We start from the raw sequence: 19,932 nt of genomic DNA, 5'->3' as shown, positions 1-19,932 counted from the left end.
ATCCTGCAAAATCCTCCGGCAATCACTTTCGATATGTTGAGGCAGAACCAGTGACATCCTGGACCAATGTGGATGGTTTCAAATAAAATAATGTAGGCCTAAATTTATGCATAGCGGAGCACAAAGCAACACAAGGTCCGGCCCAAAACCTTGACAAAGTGCATCCTCCGAAGTTAGCAACACACTTTTGCCATGTAGCCTTAATCCTACAAAAGAGAATTTTGGAGGTTTTGGGAAGGTTAGGGTTAAAGTTGTATTCCCCGTGTTCTTCAACAAAATCAATTTTTTACTATTAATAATTTTCAACATGTATGTTTTACTCACACCAAACAACCGCTTTGTGTTTTCTGTTTTTGAATGTCTTAACCCTCTGGAAAAAAGTTGTTTTGGGCACAACAGATCCGCTTGCGAGCAGACTGGCTCCCGGTCTTATTGATACTGATTGTGGGGCGGGAACCAGTCTAACCCGCAAAAACAGAAAAATTGTCTGGCATCCAATAATTCAAAATTGTAAATTAAAAGTCAATTTGTAAACATGGGCCAATATTTTTTCAGTGGATGTCTCATTTTAAGTGAATAACTTTTGTGTTGCTACAAAAATACATGTAGCAATTTGGAAGAATTCTGTTTTTCAGGATGAAACTCGAAAATAGCACAGGGAATATATGTTTAATTATACCATCTCCGAACTCGAAATTCCAATAGTAAGAGAGAATCCACTTTTATAGTAATTGTCATGCAGTGTGGAACTTTTGAACATTGTAATTTTGCTATTGGGCATTATCTGATCACTTGTACATGGAAGAATAATTTTGGTCTTCTTTCCGTTTTTGTGTGTGATGTTTTTTGTCATGTATTGTCACGGTTTTCAAAACCCTATTTCATAATCATTTGAAATTAACTTGCATACTTTTCAGCCCCTTTCTTCAGAAGGGTGGATTGCACTTTGAAGGCCTTGTATCAAGTCTCTCCGGCTGTTGCTTTGTCTTATTCAAAACAAATACCAAACTCAATTGTCCCAGCTTGCTCCTCCCAACCGATCAACCCAATCTGTCTAATAAAGGCTCTCTGTAAACAGAACAAGTTGGCTTGACAAGGATGCAGTCCCCAATCTTCCTGAAACCCTCCAGACCGCACCCTCTCTATTTAGTCGGTTGACGAGGGACAAATTGACTGCATGCCTTGTTGATCTAAGTTATCATTTTGGAAGGTCTATTAGAAAGAGCAAACAATGGTCGCTGAACTAAAAAGGCCTTTGTAGCAAGTGACGGAAGTGGGCGGGGAAAGAGGCGGGAGAGGGAGTTTAAAGTACTTGTGGTGGACCTCAGGCAGTGCAGTTTGATAATAATTGCATGTGTGGATAGGCGTCTCTGGAGAATTACGAAAGCACTTAAATACGGGCTTTTAAGACCAGGAAAACCTAACGTGTTGTCTAAATCACTGTATAAAGGTCATTAGCAAAAGATGTCTTTTCATTTTACCCGGGACTTTGTTTGTTCTAGGAAACAGAAGAGGCATTCTCTTCATGTGTTGGGCAAGGCTTTGCAGCCAACAGAGCCGATTTAAGATGTTTTCAAACAGTCACTAAAATTGTCACATACATTGTAGTCACTGAAACTGTAGGGGAATTGTTCAAATCTTGTTGATGATTGTGAATCTGCAGCGATCTGTAATTTGAAAAATTCTGCCTAAGTAATCAACTTCCATGCTTGAGTTACTAAGATTAAAACCGGGTGCATACCTCATGCAGTTTTGATGGGACTTTGGTATTCATGCATCCCACGGGATGAATATCACACGCTTATGATTACCCTTAGCCATACTCGTGTCATGCCCCATAAACTTTTGCCTGGCACATTTGTTATTCCTCCTGAATAATGGACGTTGCACTCTTGTCTCAATGTTACTTTAATAAATAAATGATTCAAGCTCACTGAGCTGAATTCCCGCTAGGCATTTACCAAATAACGCTTGGTGTGTGTCTGTTAAAGGGGTGGCGAGCACAAATTACAGCAGGTCTCAAATTTCATCTCATTGAGGATACTTACAAAAACAACAAAACATCAAGTAAATTTGAGTTATTTTCATTTAAATGCTACACCCACAGTTCCATTTCCTTCTCAGTACATTTACTTCTCTGTGCAAATTTGAATTTCCAACCAAAGTATCAATATCGCCACACATAGACCTAGCAAATTTTAACAGAAAACTGTTTCCAATGAAACCCAAACGATCTCTAGTCAACCTTTCTGAACTGTTGAGGGGGTGCACGGTGTCTATACTGGATGTCACAATAGAGAATTTCAGCAGTCGACTGATAAGTCGGTATTGTAGCTTGTGTGATGTGTATGGTTAATTAACATTTCACTATTAACCAGTTCGCGCTAGGATTATTTTGACATTGACCCGACCCAGGCACGGGATTGTTTTCACGAACCTCGATGCCAGACGGGTTCAGGCCGTCATCTGCAGGTAGCACACCCTGATACCGGTATTTCTGGCCTCACTCGCTGCGAGCGGGTCACAGACAGATATTTCCGGCCACGTTCGTTGCCTGTTTATCCGTCATCTGTTCCGAATACCGCAAAACCTTTGCATGTATACATGTCATCCGACATGAACTGGTTAATGAAGTAAAGGACTATACTGATCACATGGTGTGCCCCTTTAAAATGGCTCGGTAATGATTGATATCACACTAGAGGTCACTTCAGGTCATCGTCGGGAGAAATTTAGTATGTTTCAAGATGGCAGGCAAACATTCGCTGACTATTTATCACTTTTGTTTAGAAAATGACTGAAAAGATACTGATCAAAATATTTGTGTCTTGAGCTGCCCGATAAACAGTTTCACATTATTCATGTCAACATTTCAAGATTCATTGTGTGTTTTACTGAAAGAAAACTGAGGAACAAAAGAAGCGGTGTCATTCCAGATTGTACTGGTGAGTTGTTTGATTTAGCTGTACTTTTTATATCCGCAGACAGCAATTTACAATTTACCAACAGTTTTGTTGATGATGGAAGCTGACATTCCAAGCAGATAAATGACTTGATATCAAGCATTTTTATTGACAGCTTAGTTGGGATAGGTCTCCCAAAGAGAAAAGAAAAAAAACAACGCGGGTTGAATTTCAGTGGGATCGTTTGCTATCTGTCTGCATTTTATAGCTGCAGCTTTATTTTAAAAGACATTTGTCACTTTAGCGGACAGTTGTGATGTTTGGGCAGAGCCTGTAATGGAAGATTTGTATCAGTGCGCCACAAATAAATAAGGCTATTAATTCTAGGGAACTGGGACCCGTTTTTTGAGCTCATTTATTATTCGTGTGGCGGGATACAGGAGTTTAATGTCTGAGGCTCTGGGGCATTGGTAATTATTCGGTTTATGGATGGGATATCAGAGTATTGCCCCCAAACTTCACAGCAAATTATAGCTGTTTTGAAGAGAATAGTTCCGCAAGTTCTTTCACCAAATGTGTTGGAATTTACAGCCATTGACTGAATGCTGATCAGTGTGTGTCTACGGCCCCTCCGGATGTTAGCTTCGGATGATTATTGTATAAAGAATGGAGCGGCGACAAACAGGGGATAATGCGAGATCTTTGTAACCAATCTAATAGGCTTAAAAGGCATATTTAACGCTTGAACAAGCATACACTTGGTTTGCAATTGAGCTTACAGACACTTGGCACCAGTAGTTCAAGGTGTTTTTTTTTTTGGAAGTGTTCAATGAGTTTTGGCAGCTCAACAAAATGCAAGTCTTTATTATTTGTACTAATTTTGTTTACATTCAACCTGAATATATGTTTGTGGCATTAGCAACTTAGTTTTGAAAGTGACCAGCGATATTTCTGAACAATCATTTAGTCATTTTGCAGTAATGTGCATTAACATTTTTGAAACAGTCTCAGAAAACATGAGTAGATATTTTTTTCCAGCTATGGTTTATCTGGTAATTTATTTTTCTTCAATTTAGTCAGTCAGTGTCGTAGCATCCATGTCATCACCCTAATTTGAATAGAGCCTTAACAAAAACACCCAAAAAAATGCAGTCTCCAACATTTCAGCAACTCTCAACAACCTATCAATAATCTGCTAAGATTTTACAGACTCATGCTTGTAGTACAGTGTCACTTTTCTCTTGAATCACCTATGTAAATGAAATTCTGACACAGTGTAGTTTTCAGGTAGGGGGAAAAAAAATGGTCACCATAAAAGCTGATTTTAAGAACAAGAATGATTGATGATATTTTTGTGAAGTCTGCAACAACTTGCTCAGGGGACTGTTCCATTATTAATGAACCATTTTGATAAGAGACAACCCATGGGTGTCAGGCTGACAGCCTTCCCTGTTCTCATATAGGGAATTAGTGGGTTCAATTTTGTTGGTTTTGTAGGTGTGTAATTTCTAGTCTCTTTTATAAACATCAACCATTAGTACAACCTTTTTTTATGTGGAGCTTATTTAATCAAATCAAAGTTTGCAATGTAGGATTGGGTATTACAAATGGAGGAAACCGTATAGTTGTTTGACTAAAAACGAAGGAATATTCATAAACGTGTGTCACTGGAATGATTAGTTTCACGTTACTCTTACTAGCTGAACGATCTTTGACCACATACATGAAAATGGAGGAAGAAGGTAAATTGAGTAATTATGAATGAGACATCGAGTCTTAAGAAGAGGAGTACATTGAACTTTGGAATATCTCTGAGGATAGGGGCGTAACAAATATTCTTGAATTCTTACGTTTCATTGACCAACCCAAATCAAAGTACACAACTTGATTACATTTGGACCAAGACTTAACCAGCAAATTAGGTGTGAAGGGATCCCCGGAGACTGGATGACTCCACCAAGTCTGGCCTTGCTCTTGGTGAGCCAACTTCGCGATAGCAGTTTCAATTTTATTGCCGGGCGATGTCGGCCATAAAGAATATTGAAATGCACAGGGATATCGGATACATGCTGATATTTGCAAAGCGTAAAATGGTCTTTGTGCTTAGGCACCGAGGATTTCCGGTTGGAGACGACCGTCTGTAAAGTGTCGGGAGGATTTCTTTCAGTTCAATTTTTTGTTTGGTCTTGTTTTTGGGGTGCCCGGCCGGACGGTTTGACTGTGCCGTCCAGACGTGATTGGAACTGTATTGGCTTGTTTGCCGAGCAATTGAATGCCTCATAATGGGCTAGTGCCTCATCTGTGAACAAGAGTTTGGGCATTGTCGTGCGGCTTGTGTTGTTATGTGTACGACCGGATCAAATGACTTGTGAAATTTGTGAATGGGACCTCAGTGGGGCGGATCTAGTGAGTGAGGGGTATTGTTTAGGGGCGGGTCAGTCAGCCGTAGTGCGTTGGTGCCAGGCAAACAGAAGGAGGGGCTTTCAACAAGCCAGTCAGCCCTGGTGAGTGGTGATCACAGTCAGCCCCTCACGTCTGATTGTCGTGGCGTGGTGTGGATCAACAAACTGGTTCATTCAGTTCGGTGTTAACTAGCCTGCTGTGCTGCTCCCCGTAGGATTACTCCCGGCCCATGTCTGTTATTACTTGGAATATAACATTCCTTTAATGAGAGTCTCGTTCCTATCACTTCGCCGATGCTGGGCATACCGGATAGTACCAGTGCAGTCAGGACCAAATTCCAAATGTGAGTATCCACAATACCCAAAAATCTTAGCAGTAATTCATATCTTGGAAAAAGAGAAGTTTTTCCGGTTTAGGACAAGGAGGCAATCAATCTTAAAATTATATAGAACAGAAAATAACATTTGATCAAGTGGCTTATAACAGACTCACAGGTATGCATGCTTGGAATTCAGACTTTGGAAATGAAATGCTTCAAAACATTGTCCTTTTGAGTTTTTTCTCTGACAGTGCAGAATTGAATTGACTAATGCAAACATTTGAACATAACCAGCTACATGTACACCTGTTTGACGGTGAATTGATATTTCTGGGTTTTTTTCCTCTAAGAATTTCAAACAATAATGTTTCCCCAAAAGTATCATTGAGCAGTCCAGAATTATGAAGCTTTGCGATGACTGACTTGTTGGAATATAATGAAGGATCATCAATCATTTGTTGCTTAGTTGACACATGGTGTTTAATGTACCGATTCTATTGTGCTGATGTGAATGGTGATTTCAGGGGTTGCGCACGAGCTGCCACAGCTGCAAGCACATGCGTGAAAGCAGTTCTGAATAATTACATGTACAGTCTGTTATTGAAAGGAATGTTTGACATAAAATATGGGTACTGAGAACGTAAAGCAGAAAGTTGGGGTTTGGTAGGCTTGCTGGCTGGCTTTCTGGCAGTTTGGCAGGCTGGCTTGTTGGCTGGCTGGCTGGCTCACTCCCCGGCTGTTTGGCTGGTTAGTTGGCTGGCTGCCTCCCCCGGCTTGTTGGCTGGCTGACTGTGGTCGGCCAGCTGGCTGGTTTGTTGGCTGGTTTGTTGGCTGGCTGACTAGTTGGTTGCTGGCTGGTAGGCTGGCTGGTAGGCTGGCTGGTTGGCTGGCTGGTTGGTTGGCTTCCTCCCCCCTTGCTTGTTGGCTGGCTGACTGTGGTTGGCTGGTTTGTTGGCTGGTTTGTTGGCTGGCTGACTAAATGGTTGCTGGCTGGTAGGCTGGCTGGTAGGCAGGCCAAAATTCTGAGTGACTGGCTTGTTGAATGGTTGGTTGCTGGCTGGTTAGCTGGCTGGTAGCCCGGTGGCTGGCTGAAACTCTGAGTGGCTGGCTGGTTGAATTGCCAGCTAGCCAACTGTCTGGTAGCCTGCCTTACACCTGCAGGTTATCAGATTGGTAAGTTAGCTGGTTGCCCGGTGTGCTATGTGGCTATCAAGCTGACATAAATACTTGTTGCTCTTGTGTGTCTGAAAAAGTGGGTTAGTGCTGGATTAGAAGTGGTGTTTGTTTGCCACCCATTTTTGTCCCAAAATGGGTTATCAAAACGCATTGGAGGGTCTGATAGTTCAATTGTCCCCCCAATATCCATGGCTAAGTGTTTAGTAGAAATAGCAGTGATAAATTGATAACTACCGTGTTAGTTTGAAATGGGTTATCTATGACACCGTAATTTGGTGGTATTCTGAGCTTGTCAGAGACTTGTCAAAATGATTCCTGAATCTTTGTACGTTTTGGTAATCATTGCTTAACTCTGAACAGGGGATGTCATTTAAAAACAGGTGACTATCCAGTATGGCTTGGAATGCATTTATCATAGAAATTATTAACTTGTCATTGTGAAAAATTTGCTTTCTATGACGGAAAACATCTTGAACTTTTGAAACTTTCATAGTTTGTTACACAGTAGCACTAATGTGGTTTTTGTTGCTGCAAAAAGTACTGACCATAAGGCCAAAAAAAAAAGTCTCCGGTTTCTGGTATGGAGCTTGCTCCAAAAGTGGTGCGGCGACGCGGCTTTTTTTTTTTTTTTTTTACTTTTTTTTTTTTTTTTTGGCTTCAAATGTCTGCTGATGACTGCAAATGGTGCCCGACTAAACTTGGTGCAAATATATGGGAGTCCAGAGAGGCCACATAAAGCTTATTCTCGATCATAACCCCATCTAAAAACACGTTAAAATTGTGCAGCAGCAGGATTCCAGTCAAACCAGTGAGTTTGGCGGTTTTGAGACATCATCTTGTATTGAAAAAAAACTTTTTCATTTTGCCGACGCGCATGGCTGCGGCGACGCGCGCGCATACCAGAAACCGGAGACTCTTTTTTTTTGGCCTAAACCGCCTCTTTTTTTTCCTGCTTGTTGATTTGAAAACTACCTTTTATGCCTTTTTTTTCTTGGGAAAAAAGTGCAAAGGGAAAAAAATTCAAGAAGTTTAGGGTTTGAATCCCATCAGAAGCAACTTGAGAACTCTCTTTTTTCTCGTAAGTTCTCAGAAAGCACTGAGCATACACCTCGTTACATAATGCAATATATGGGTAAATCTCTATTTTAGAAGTGTTTTGAAAACAGTTCTTTTTTTCTTATCTATTCATGGATGCCAAGCTTTTCCATCCCAAGGTCTCACAAAAACTCTGAATGTATTTGTGTGACTTCTAAAGTCATTTTCATCAACTCTGCCATGCTACACCCGTTTTCAGCAACATGGATAGATATGTCCAAGCAATTAAAACTTGACAATGGCTCCGGTACGTGGGCTGAAGTTTTCCAAAGTTCACTGTGTGCACGTAATTAGGAAGCGCTTATCAACGTCATATTGGCCCAGTTATGAGCGAGTGTGTTTGCAGAGTGGAGTAGGGCAGTTTAGCTGTGACAACGCCGGACCTGCTCAATGGGTTAAGGTGGAGCCAGCCCGACTCATCTGTCTGACGTCCATAGATAGAACGGTGACAAATGACGAACAAAACACGCAATATATCGGGTCTTGTCCTGTAGAATACACACACTGATAGGATTATAACGACACTCTTCAGCGATTGGGGCGTCAACGGCTGCAGATTATGCATCAGTAGACAAGGCTTGTCAAATAATTTGTTTCCTTCAAAAACTTGATTTTTTGTCTCTGCCTATTTATTTGTTAACTCTGCAAAATCCCCCAAATCAACAAAGAGGAGTCCCATTTAACATGCACTTTGCAACTCTACAAGTATTATTTATAGGAGTAATTACAGTCGAGTTCAGCCTATGTGATTATTTAGCTGGAGTGAAAAGTTTGGTATATAGTTATAAATTACTACTGCGAGGCCTGGATGTTTTTTGGAGGTACAGTCAGAAAATTAATCAGTCAATCAGAGGTTCGGTCCAGAGCTAGATGATTATACACACTACCTGTTGACAGGATTAGAGAATCCTTGACAGTTTGTGTATATTTGTCTCTGCCTTGAGAGTGGAAGGATCGTCCAGTCATGAATGTTTTTTTCCTTTGTAACAAGACAAGCTTTTTTGACGGGCCAGCTGGCTAGGCCAGGGCTGGCCAAGTGTGACATTTGATGGTTCAGATTTACAGCTTGGTAACATTCCACGAATGCCGGACGGGGTTTGCGATGATCGGCGCGGATGCGCATGATTTGTGCTGGGATTGTAATGACGCTCATTCTGTTCCCTTCACTGGCTGACTGAAGACCAGAAGGAAATAAACTCTCGCTGGAAGTGGACTGAAACATTTTTGGACTCAGTGGGCTTGTTGGTGGAGGTCTTAGGTCTCCTGGTTCATGGTACACGGATCGGATCTGTCGCTGTTCAGAACTCCCCATGTTCATGTACCCAGTGTAGTTCCCTGCTAATTTAAATTTGGGGAATCTGTAACACGCTTCGGTACTTTTTGTGAGCTGGAGGAAGACTGGAAGTTAGCTACCTATTCATGCAGTATGTTTTCATCCGGCGGCTCAGTGTTAGAGTAAGTACATGTACACTAGTTGCTATGCATTGGATCATTTTTCATGGCCAACAGTACTTGCAGTGTCATTAAAGTAAACTACAAAACATCATATTTGGAATGTTTGTGGCAATTTGGGGAATAAGCAGTAAAGTTGTCAGACAGCACACTCCTTATTCATTAACACCACCCTGACTACAGTTATCAGGGAAAAATGATTTTGAAGAACTAGTAAGGGGCGTTTTAATTATCAAAGTTAGTGTGTAGTTTCTGACTGTATCATGCTTGCAGTTGTGCAAACGTTTGGTTTTAGATTGCGCAGTTCCTTCATACCTAAGATTACTTTTAATAGTATTTACAACCCTGTAGAGGTTTTGTATGCACGGTTTGCGTGTAAGCTTCAGAGTTTGCTTGGAATGTTGTTTTCTCTTTCTGTCTTGCTTTGTTCATCATCATTCATTACACACGCAAAACAAAAAATCCACTGCAAAACAAAATGTGGCATATCAATTGGACTGACATGCAACCCTCCTCTCAGGAATTGTCACGAAATCCTGACGTTGGTCTGAGACAAATGTCAACCTGTCTGTCTTGTGAAGTGTTTTCCAGAGCTTGTGTCTGTGTGGTTATCAACTTTGTGACAGCGCCAGCGGGCAAGAAAAATATTCCTTCTCCTGTTGACAAGTGTGAATAACAAGAACTACGAAATTTGAGATTTGTGTAATTGAAAGACTTGAATCAGTCACAGTTTTGGAGGGTGGAGGGGTGGGGTGTCTGACCATTTTCGGACACCCTGTCGGCAATTTTGGAACCCAATGTTGTTATGCAATGGTATGCAAATGCATTTATTGGTATGTAAAGAAAGCTAAAACTTCAGTAACTCTAACCCCCCCCCCCCCCCCCCCCCGCCCTCTGATTTTCAAGATTAAGGCAAATTTGGGCGACCGACAGTCGAATTCTGGAATCAGGTATCATTAATAGAAACCTTATGGTGTTCACGCTATTTATTCCCGTGTGTCTACATCAGAAACATCGTCTTAGGGGTAAAGAAGTTGGCATTGTTAGTTCTTAAGGAAATATTCTGGACAATTTGTATCTTTAAAAAGTGCAAATAACCGGTAGAGAAAACCAGGGGAATAATTACATGTATGAGTAAGCTACCAATTTGGAACAACATGGACAGAAATGCACCGTGGTTAAAGATCCTGGAAGTTCTGCTGACTACCCCTCAGTCCACGCTCCAGACAACACAATAGAGACATGATGAGAGTGCCTGCTGGATCTTATGTTCATGCCCATTATTTGATGTGGATGTATGGCATGGAGGTGACAAGACCACAATGACATACTACTTATCCTGTATCTTGACCCTATGGGAAGGCTTTGATAAGGGTAGGGGCTTAGAGCAAGGGCTGAATGGCAGTATTAATTAACACAATTAGGGAGATTAGGGGTGGGTGCTGGGCTGCCCCTGTCGGATCACATTACATATAGTTCACTTGGGTTGTTCAGCTGGGGATTGGGTTGGCGTCATTAGTGATAGATGCCTGAGCGTGGCAAGTTTATGGAAATAGGTCAGGCTTCTTGCATACCACTGTCAGATGTAATATCGGTGTTATGGTGATGATCTGACTATACTGAGAAGAAAGGATATTCGTGACTGTATATTCGTAGATGTACGTGACTAAAACTAGATTTGTTTTGAGATTGCGCATGTGGAAAGTGAATTTGTTGTGGCGTCATTATTTGTTTGATGTTTGAGTTTAAGAGATTCTTAGAAAACGCATAATGGAAGCTCAATGTGCTGTGTATGTAGAGATGTGGTTTTACAGTAAATTTTCAAGCTTGAAGTATACATGTAATTGTAACAGAACACAGTTTTAAAGTGTATTAAGTCAAACACGAACATCGTCTTATTATCATGTCATGATACTTCATAAAGTTCTTGGAATGAATGTGTAAAGTATGTGTTGATAGTCTGCACTTGAGAAACAAATTTGGTGAACTATGGCCAGGTGTTTGCTAGATGTATTAAAGGTTTGATTAGATGAACTTGAAAGATATGTTTCAGACTCTATTAATGTGTGTCTGATCTGTGTAATGAGAGAACATTTCTGTAATTACCGTATTTGCACGACCTTCGTTCAGTGGCTTAATGGCTTAATGAGTTCTAAAATATTTAATTGCACCTTAAACTAGATTAAATAAAAACGTGATTTTCTTTTTAATGATTTTACAGATTGGATGGCCTGAATAACAGTTCAAGCTACTGAGTTGTTTGGAACCAGGTTGAAGTTGAAACATGACAAATAATTGATGTTGCTTTCTTTTGTGCTTCTGTAAAACAGGGCAGCACAGAAGCTAAACCTCAGCTCCAAGAAGAGAAAGCAGCAGCAACAGCAGCATCAGCTGCAGCAACGGCTGCCAGTATTTGTTCCGGACCCTCACGCCAGGGAGCCGGAGGCACCGCTCTTCCCAACCAACTTCAGCCAGGTCATCGCCAGATCCCCACCCCCTGCTCCCCCTTCCCTGCTCCGCAATGTGGCCAGGGTCAAAGACAACCCTGGTGTCGGAAAGGTAAGAGCTCAGTTTGAATGGACAAGTTTTTGTTCTAATGTTAAGGAGCCTCAGCCAACCCTTGACTCGAGGCAGGCAACAAAACCACATGGATCATCTCCATACATCAGTATCAAATATCACCTTGACTTTGGTCTTAATTTGAAGCACCGAGGTGTCTTATGTCAAAATCGAGGAATTCCATGCACTTGTTTTCTGTTTGCTGAAAAAGAGCGCTCCACAAATGAACAATGAACAAACAAAAACAGAAAGAGAAATTGGTCTGAAACATCAGAGGATAATGTTTCTAATGAGAGACTGTAGGGATTGTGAATGACTTACAGGACTAGGAAAAGCAAAAAGAGTCACCTCCTTTTGAATTGAAAGGTTGCTCACCTGACGACTTTACCTTTTGGTAGCCTGCAGTATTCATATTATATTGAAATATGAGGCTCAAAGTTTTGCTTGTCACCAAAAACAGCTTGTCTCAAGAACTGGCATGGTAGGCCTCGATTCATAGACATGTACCGGTAGGAACCACCTTTCCCCAAAAAAAAATTATAAGGAAATATTTAAAAGTCCTCCCCTCCAAAAACAACAACAACATATGATATAACTACCGTTATCCATTGATACAAACAAGCTTTGCTTCCTATCAGGTAAATTGAGGGATCAAACAATTAATTGCAGTTCAAAGTCAGCAGTCATATTCATAAGAAATTGAGGTTTTTATGTAACCATCATTCTTGATTCAAGTTGTGTATTAGCTTTTGTTGTTCACAGTGTAGTGGTCTCCATTACTTCTGCTGTCAATCACTGTGTCCGATGTCATATCATCTGGACTCTAATTGTGAGATGGGTCAATACCCATCCATTATTACCCCATCCTGACTTCCATTCCCAGAACAATCCCGCTGACAATTTACCCTGGGGTCATCGGCTGTCAACAACCATCTCAGACAAGAACTAAAATGCCCGGGTCTTTAACCAAATCCTCTGTCCCCTCCTCCACCTTTTGTCAGTGATGGACACCATCGATAAGCTTAATGCTGTTGACAAAAACTCACCTCCTCAACAAAGCTTGTACTGAAGCAGATCAGAGATAATCTCTGTCAACAACGCTGTCCCATATTTTTTGTTCTCCCATCACTTTCCCCCGCCATCACTCCCCCCCCTCCCCCGCCTCCTTGTTTATCAAGATCTACAGCTTCTTGATAACTCCTCACTTTCCGTGCAAGCTTGAACCTTACACCAGCCCCGTAGCATAATCCCCTTTAATCTCCTTGTTGGGAAGGCATCATCCGTAACGCTCTCCAAAATCTGAAGAGGCCGCTGGAATCGATCGCCCATGTCTTTTTGTGCCTCTGTCTTCTGAAGAACTGGGGGAAAAAATGGGGGGAAAAAAAGACATAGCACTAGGAGGCAAACACTACTCAAGTTCCCAGAAATATGTGGAGTGTCAAACTAATGGATAGCTCATTGTCTCCAGTTTTTCTCATGAATACTCCAAGACTTTTAACCGCACACTGCATGAGTATTATTCCTTGCCCTGCCATCTGTGATGTGGAGTTTGAAACCTAAGCCAAGATTTCCTCTCCAGCCAAACATTTCACGAGTCATTTCAGATTCACTGTTGCATGCATGCATGAGAACCACCAACAACCTTCGCGGTAGAGCAACTGAAGTGGGGGAAAAAAGGAAAAAATGGTGTATACGGTACATGTACAAATTGTAGGTCATTTGTATTCAAGCTGTTCTCAGTACACCTCATCAAGCAATTGGGTCTGTGAAAACCATGGCAACTGATCATAGTCTGGTTCCAGGAAGTCTGTGCATGGTGTTTGGTTGGCAAACATGTACATGTACATTCCATGTGATGTTTTACATAAACAAATATAAACCTAATACATGTAGTTGGAGTTCTTTACTTGGAGAAACATGTTCCATTAGGAAATAGAGTTTAAACACACATTGTGATGGTATTCTGCTGTAATGTACGGTAGCATTAAATACCGTATGTTTCTTGTTTTATCTCATGCTTGGGAGGTTTTCAAAAGTTTGGCACCATAAGTGACGTTCTCTTGTATAACCATCTTGTTTTTAAATTCCATTTTTACCTTTTTTATGCACTCCCCCCCCCCCCCCCCCCCTTGGTGCAACATTACAATTCAAACTGTCCTGCAACTTTCTTTGTTGCACGTTTGGGCATTAAGCATGGGCATATAAATAAATATTATTAATAAATTATTAGTCAAACGTACATGTACGTTAACACAAAGTGATTTTATTTTGTAAATTAAACAACAATATTTAGACAGAAATATTCCCAACATTTGCAGCTGTGACGACCTGGAAGTAGATTTTCTTCCTCAAAATTGTTTTAAACGATGATCCTCTTTCCTGCTCATACCAAAATAGTTTTGCCGATCATTTAAGGAAGTGCATAAGAATTTGCGGCCCGTCTTAAGCTTCCTGTCGCCTCCTATTTATGGAGCAGCCCCCTCATTATAGGATAACCAAAACTTCCTCCTTCTGCTTCCCAAGAGTTGCCGATATTTGTTGACGGTGGTACTTCAGAGATGGAACTGCCTGATGAATGAAGGAATTGGCCATTAGCACTGCCCACCCAGAGGACCCAGGGTCCGTGATGATGAGAAAATTGGAATGGAGGTTGTGTGTTTATGCATTGGGTAGAGCTCCCAGGGAGCTGCCTTGTACTCAGGGGAATGCGCTTGGCCTTTTGATGGAGGGGGAACCTTATGATAAATTTACCAGCTGATGTACACGTAGATAATCAGCGGGTCTGTGTCAGGAAATTCAGATGGATGACGAAAGCGACAAACAAGATTTGATGGGAGGATGTGATGACAAACATTTGAGCTATAATTTATTGACATTAACAGGAAGTTTTAAAGATTGACAAGAAGTTATAGACCTGATAAGATGGTAAGGTTAGATGTTTTAGTTACAACATGTAGCACCATTAAAACGTCTGATGATTATTTTTACCCTCTTGAAGTGAGTCAAGTGTGAGTCAAAGTTATTTTTACAATTTTTCGTCGCAGTATCAAAGGTAACTTAATGATGTATTTACACTAATATTCTTTGTTGAGAAAGATAGATGCTTTAAATGCCTATTAGGAAAAAAAGATATTGGCCGAAAAAATTATCAAAAATGAAATGAGAAAATCTTACAGGAACTTGTGTTGTGAAATGAAAGCTTGCATGGGAGCATTAGGCATAGATATTTGACTTCATTTAAAGCCCTTTTATTCAGTGCTGGCAATAAGACAACTACCAGGTGACCCTTGCCATTAGTATGGACACTTAATTCCGCTATTCATTCAAGTGATAGTGTCCCCTCTGCCCTTTCCAATTATCCCTCATCCTCACACCTTTCCAATGATGCAGCTTCAGAGGGAGGACCTTCACAAAACAACACAGCTCCTTGACAGCTCGCTAATTGCATTATGTAAACTGCTCTGGTCACTCCAGCCACGCTGGAGAAATAAAACGGGAAACATTTGCCTTTCTCCATTGTCTGTCCAACCATCTCCAGATGCTTTGCTGTCAAGATTCTGTGATCTACAGTCTCTATCCTGTTTCCTTAGATTTCTCCTCGTATAACCTAGGAGGAATCACGGACGTGATCATTAGGGATGAAGAGGCATTGTTGGCCAACTCTCATTGTCTCTGAAAGAGAATCGTGACCTTGCCAGGTCTTGACCAGTGCCTGTGTTTGCGCTGAATCCTAATGAACCCTAATGAACCCAGGCAATTCAAACATGACAGTGTGGATTGGCATCCATATTTGCTGCTTGTGTTTCACCCATGTTCAATCTAGTTTTGGGATGTTGCTGTTAGCAGGGTTTTTCCAATCCGTGGAAGGGAAGTCGACAGTTGTGTTGATGAATCGACATTTGAAATAGCAACCTCAGTGTAACCTTAAGCTTAATTCATTGATGATTCTGTTGACGTCTCTAGCATATGGTTAACCCATATTTGACAATTCCTCTCTCTTTATTGCTCAGTAAATCTAATAAAATTATATTCACATTCAAAGGGAATATTTTGACCTTGCTCGATGCCAAACCAAATTTTCATTAGGGTCATTTTTCAGTCAAAGAATTACACAAGGGCTTGCCTGGTTGCTGCAACACCAGGTATTTCTCCAGCATTCTGTGGTTATCACAGTCCACACATGCCCGTGAGGAGAAAACTGTGCAAAAGACCGTTTGACAAATACACGTGAGTAAACCGGAACTCCGTTTTGGAAACTTGAATGAGGTATAACCGAGGGCTATCCTGAAGTGTTTGGATAACTCGCTGAAACCTGGATGAAATGCTGGAAATGTTTTTGTCCAGACGTCTGAGTTGAGGAAGGGAATATTTCGCTAGAAATGGAGCAGGACTCGAGGGCAGTATATTGAGAGGAATGCAGAAGATTAATATTATTACGCTGGTCTTTTGTGGGATTTGTTGAGCTTTGAGCAAATATGTATTCAGGTCTTATTCAATCGTAACACGAACGGCCGTTTGTGATACTCCAGATGTTTTTTCTGGCATTTATCTGATGTTATTTCACGAACATTCCTTAGAAATTTGTGGTCAGAGCCCAGTATACAAACCGAGTATATACTGGCATTTCATACTTACATGTATATCATTTTTACAACCCTCACAGGACAAATTAGCCAAACAGTTCAGTCGTTAATCCTGTGTCCAATGGCCGTGCTATATATATATATTTTGTAGACCAACATTCTACGGTATTTCTTAGGTCATCAGGGAATAGAAAAATTAGGAATTTCAGTTTAAATTTTTCTGAGAGAGAATCACGAATGTGTTCTTCCAAGTATTAAAGCTGAACGAAGCCAAGTGATATTATGATCTTATAGTCAAACTGTTGCTGCATTTCATGCGCTGTAGATTATAGAATGCTCGATCCATAAAAGCCCTAGAAACCGAAGGACAGCGCGATGGAGTAATGAACCAAACAATCATTCTGACCCAATTTCATTCCCGGTTTTTTCTTTCCTTTCCACTACCTCGTTCTGGCGGTCGTTCTTGTCAGGTAAATTAGCGCAATGAGGTGCCCTGCCCCAATTATGTCAACCGTGTGCAATGGATCTGAAATTTCCCGCCTGGCTAATAAATGTTGCATGTTGATGTGCTTGTATGAACAGTTGATGTACATGTGTGCCTACACCGAACATCAGAAACAGTATGCTGGGCAAATTGATTTTCTTTTCGATTCGGGGGATCGATTTCTTTTTACATGTAGGTGATAAATTTTCAAACTGTGTCATTGCTGCTTTTGCACACCTCTCATGTTGCTCGTGGTCTGACGAGTCGAACAATTCAAGCTAGTCAATATTTCTTGGCCCACTTTTCCTCGGTTTATAAGTTTTCAAAACTTTCCTGTTGTTTGTTACACTGGTTAAAATGAGCCTCTGTCATAGCAATCATAATTGTGAGAACACAATGATAATAATTTATAGTGTACATGTACATCTAGTTCCACATGGTTCTTTTTAAAAATAAACAGATCATATCTTTATTTTCAAAATGAAATTCTTTCAAATATCATTCCTTCTGGCATATGTTGATAAAAGTTGAAACTCGCCAGTGCTTTACCGTATTAAAAATCTCGACACACGAGTACCTTCTTCTTTTTTCTCTCATAAATAGAGTTTGTGTGCAAGACACAATAATGTGCTTCTTTATAAAATTGAAGCACTTAATAAGGCAATAAAATTTCTCCACCTACATGAACTGAGGCAAGTTATATATTTGACTGAGCCCTTTTTCATTAAATCTCCCGATTGTGTGCCATTGAATTCAGTTTAGTGCATTGACTGCGTGCAATCCTTCCCCTCGGCCTCCTAGCGGTTGTTTGCACAGTGCTAAGGGTTAGTCAGCTGATCTGTATTGCTTGGTTCCAATCCTCCACGCCACAGGCACCAACCTCCCTTGTCCCAGACCGAATTCCATCAGTCCGATGAATTATTTTGGCATTTTCGGAAGTCAAGATTTTCTGCCCAGGAGCTGCTGAGACCCTTCTATCTTGCTCCAACACACACACACTCTCGCTTAACCAAATACCCACTGGGTTTTTCATTTTCTTACATTTTATAGTTTTTTCTTGCCCTCTCTACGTGCCATTCATGGTATTATTGGCTGTCACGGTCACAATAACCAATCGCCCTCTCGTCAGAGTAAGCCATGCGTATATGAGGAGACATCTCCTAGCCCAGTGCCAATCCCATCAATGGAATTTGACCACCCCAGGAAACGTTTGACAGTTGTGAAATTAAATTTCTTCCTTCCATGGGAACCTTCCACGTACCACCGCAGCAAACTACCGTTCAAATAACCCTTCAGATCCCCTTCATATCATCAGTGAGCGTGCACGAGTTTCAAACATTTCTTCAGTCATAGGGAGAAGGTATGGTAATCAAAGCCCAAACCCTGCATTAGTGGATACGATTTTTCATTCTGCTTACAAATAGTCAACGAGGATTCAGAATACCATGTTGTTTTTTTAATTCAACAATTGAATAGTAATACATTTGAATGGAAACTATTTTTTTAAAAACACTTAATTTGGCCAAGTGATAAACGGTCTAGCAGCAGACTATGACTGTGTATCATACCAGATTATATCGGACATCCCACCAAGTTGGAGATAATAAAGACAGTAATGAATCACACTCATGCAATCGGTACCCTGCAGGTTCCCACCGGTTTCCCTGAGGGTTCTCCCTCTATACTTGGACACCCAATAGGAAATCAACCATTAATACTGCAACATCTCAGCATTCTGGTTTCTGTCTACCATGGGGGAGTGACGGTGGGTCTTGTGAAGCGTTGCGGTGCCCCACTGTTTCTTGTGCGTTGCTCCACGGTCATGTTTCAGCCCCATCAGATATGATGGAGGAAATTGAAAGCGACTTGATGATATCATTATTTTTTTCTCTGTCTGCTTGAAGGAGTAATGACTTCCCTGTGAATGAGACAGATGCTTGTGTAAATTTTGATGATTCATGTTCAACTCTGTTATGACCTCTTTTTTTTTGCCCAAGAACCACAAGGAAACATGTTTTATTAATCAGATATAGATTTTTGAATACATGTAAGTGTATGTACGGAGACATAATTAACTTAACAGGAGATACATGTAGGCTCTACGGATATCATGTTTTTGTTATTCTTGTAACATTGTATCCCCGAAACGTATGAATGGAGACCTGCAGAGCTGTTTTGCACTGCAGAAATCGCCACAGTATTTATTTGTGTTACCGAGACACCTTTCTGCAGACAGCGACGTCCATCAATAGAGACGAATTAACCGCTCGGCGGGTCTTAACATCAGAAATTAATAAGGCAGAATTGCAGAGCAAACAGAGTTATTCAGGTCAAGCGAACTCTGCGGGCGCTAAATATCAGTGGGCAGCGTCGTCAGGGCGCTGACAGTGAGTTGGCGGGAGTTTTTTACCTGGCGACCCAGAGTCCCACCAGTTGTTGATTCTGAGTCGTCCTGGAGCAGCTTTTTCCGCTCGTTGTCACCAGGGTAGTGACACCCCCTTGCTGTACCTTTGTGCAGCGCGTCCACAGTGCATTAAGGAGATCAGTGGCTTAGTCTGTGCTGCCTGCTACCCAGCAAGATGACTGCTAAGGAAAGATTGGTTCTAACCAACCGTAACGACTGACACTATTAATTCAGGGGATAAGCATGGCTGTCTTGGAAAAGATTAACAAAAGAAAATACTTGGTCTTTATTGACCTTGCATGATGTACATGTTCCAGTATCCCCTTCCTTAAAGTAAGATGAAACCCGGACATTTTTTTTTTCAAAGGAAAATAGCTGGAAAAACTTGACAACTGTAGACAAAAGATATATGATTCTATTAGCTGATGAGGTGTTTAATTTTGCTGAGTAATCTAGAAAAGGTTTTGCCATTTTCTATCCTGCATTTTGCTTTGTGTTGTGCAAGGGGTGCAATTGTCGCAGCCCCTTGTGTTCTTATGCAGGTTATTGCACCG

General features: G+C 41.0%; 1 protein-coding gene across 6 annotated transcripts in view; it reads left to right on the top strand.

The window, feature by feature from the left end:
* LOC119745861 overlaps positions 1-19,932 on the top strand; it is an 85,559-nt gene that overhangs the window by 41,158 nt on the left and 24,469 nt on the right. For 5 of the 6 annotated variants that reach the window (XM_038222500.1, XM_038222499.1, XM_038222497.1 and 2 more), the window contains exon 3: positions 11,679-11,907. In XM_038222500.1, the coding sequence (XP_038078428.1) occupies positions 11,679-11,907 (229 nt within the window). Of the gene's footprint in view, positions 1-5,409; positions 5,650-11,678; positions 11,908-19,932 lie in introns of those variants that run through there. The other variant, XM_038222501.1, reaches the window with a different exon arrangement.

The sequence above is a fragment of the Patiria miniata genome, unplaced genomic scaffold, assembly GCF_015706575.1.
Source record: "Patiria miniata isolate m_02_andy unplaced genomic scaffold, ASM1570657v1 HiC_scaffold_7, whole genome shotgun sequence".
NCBI lineage: Eukaryota > Metazoa > Echinodermata > Asteroidea > Valvatida > Asterinidae > Patiria > Patiria miniata.
Note: the sequence above shows the minus strand (reverse complement) of the source record. Positions and strands in the feature narration are given on the sequence as shown.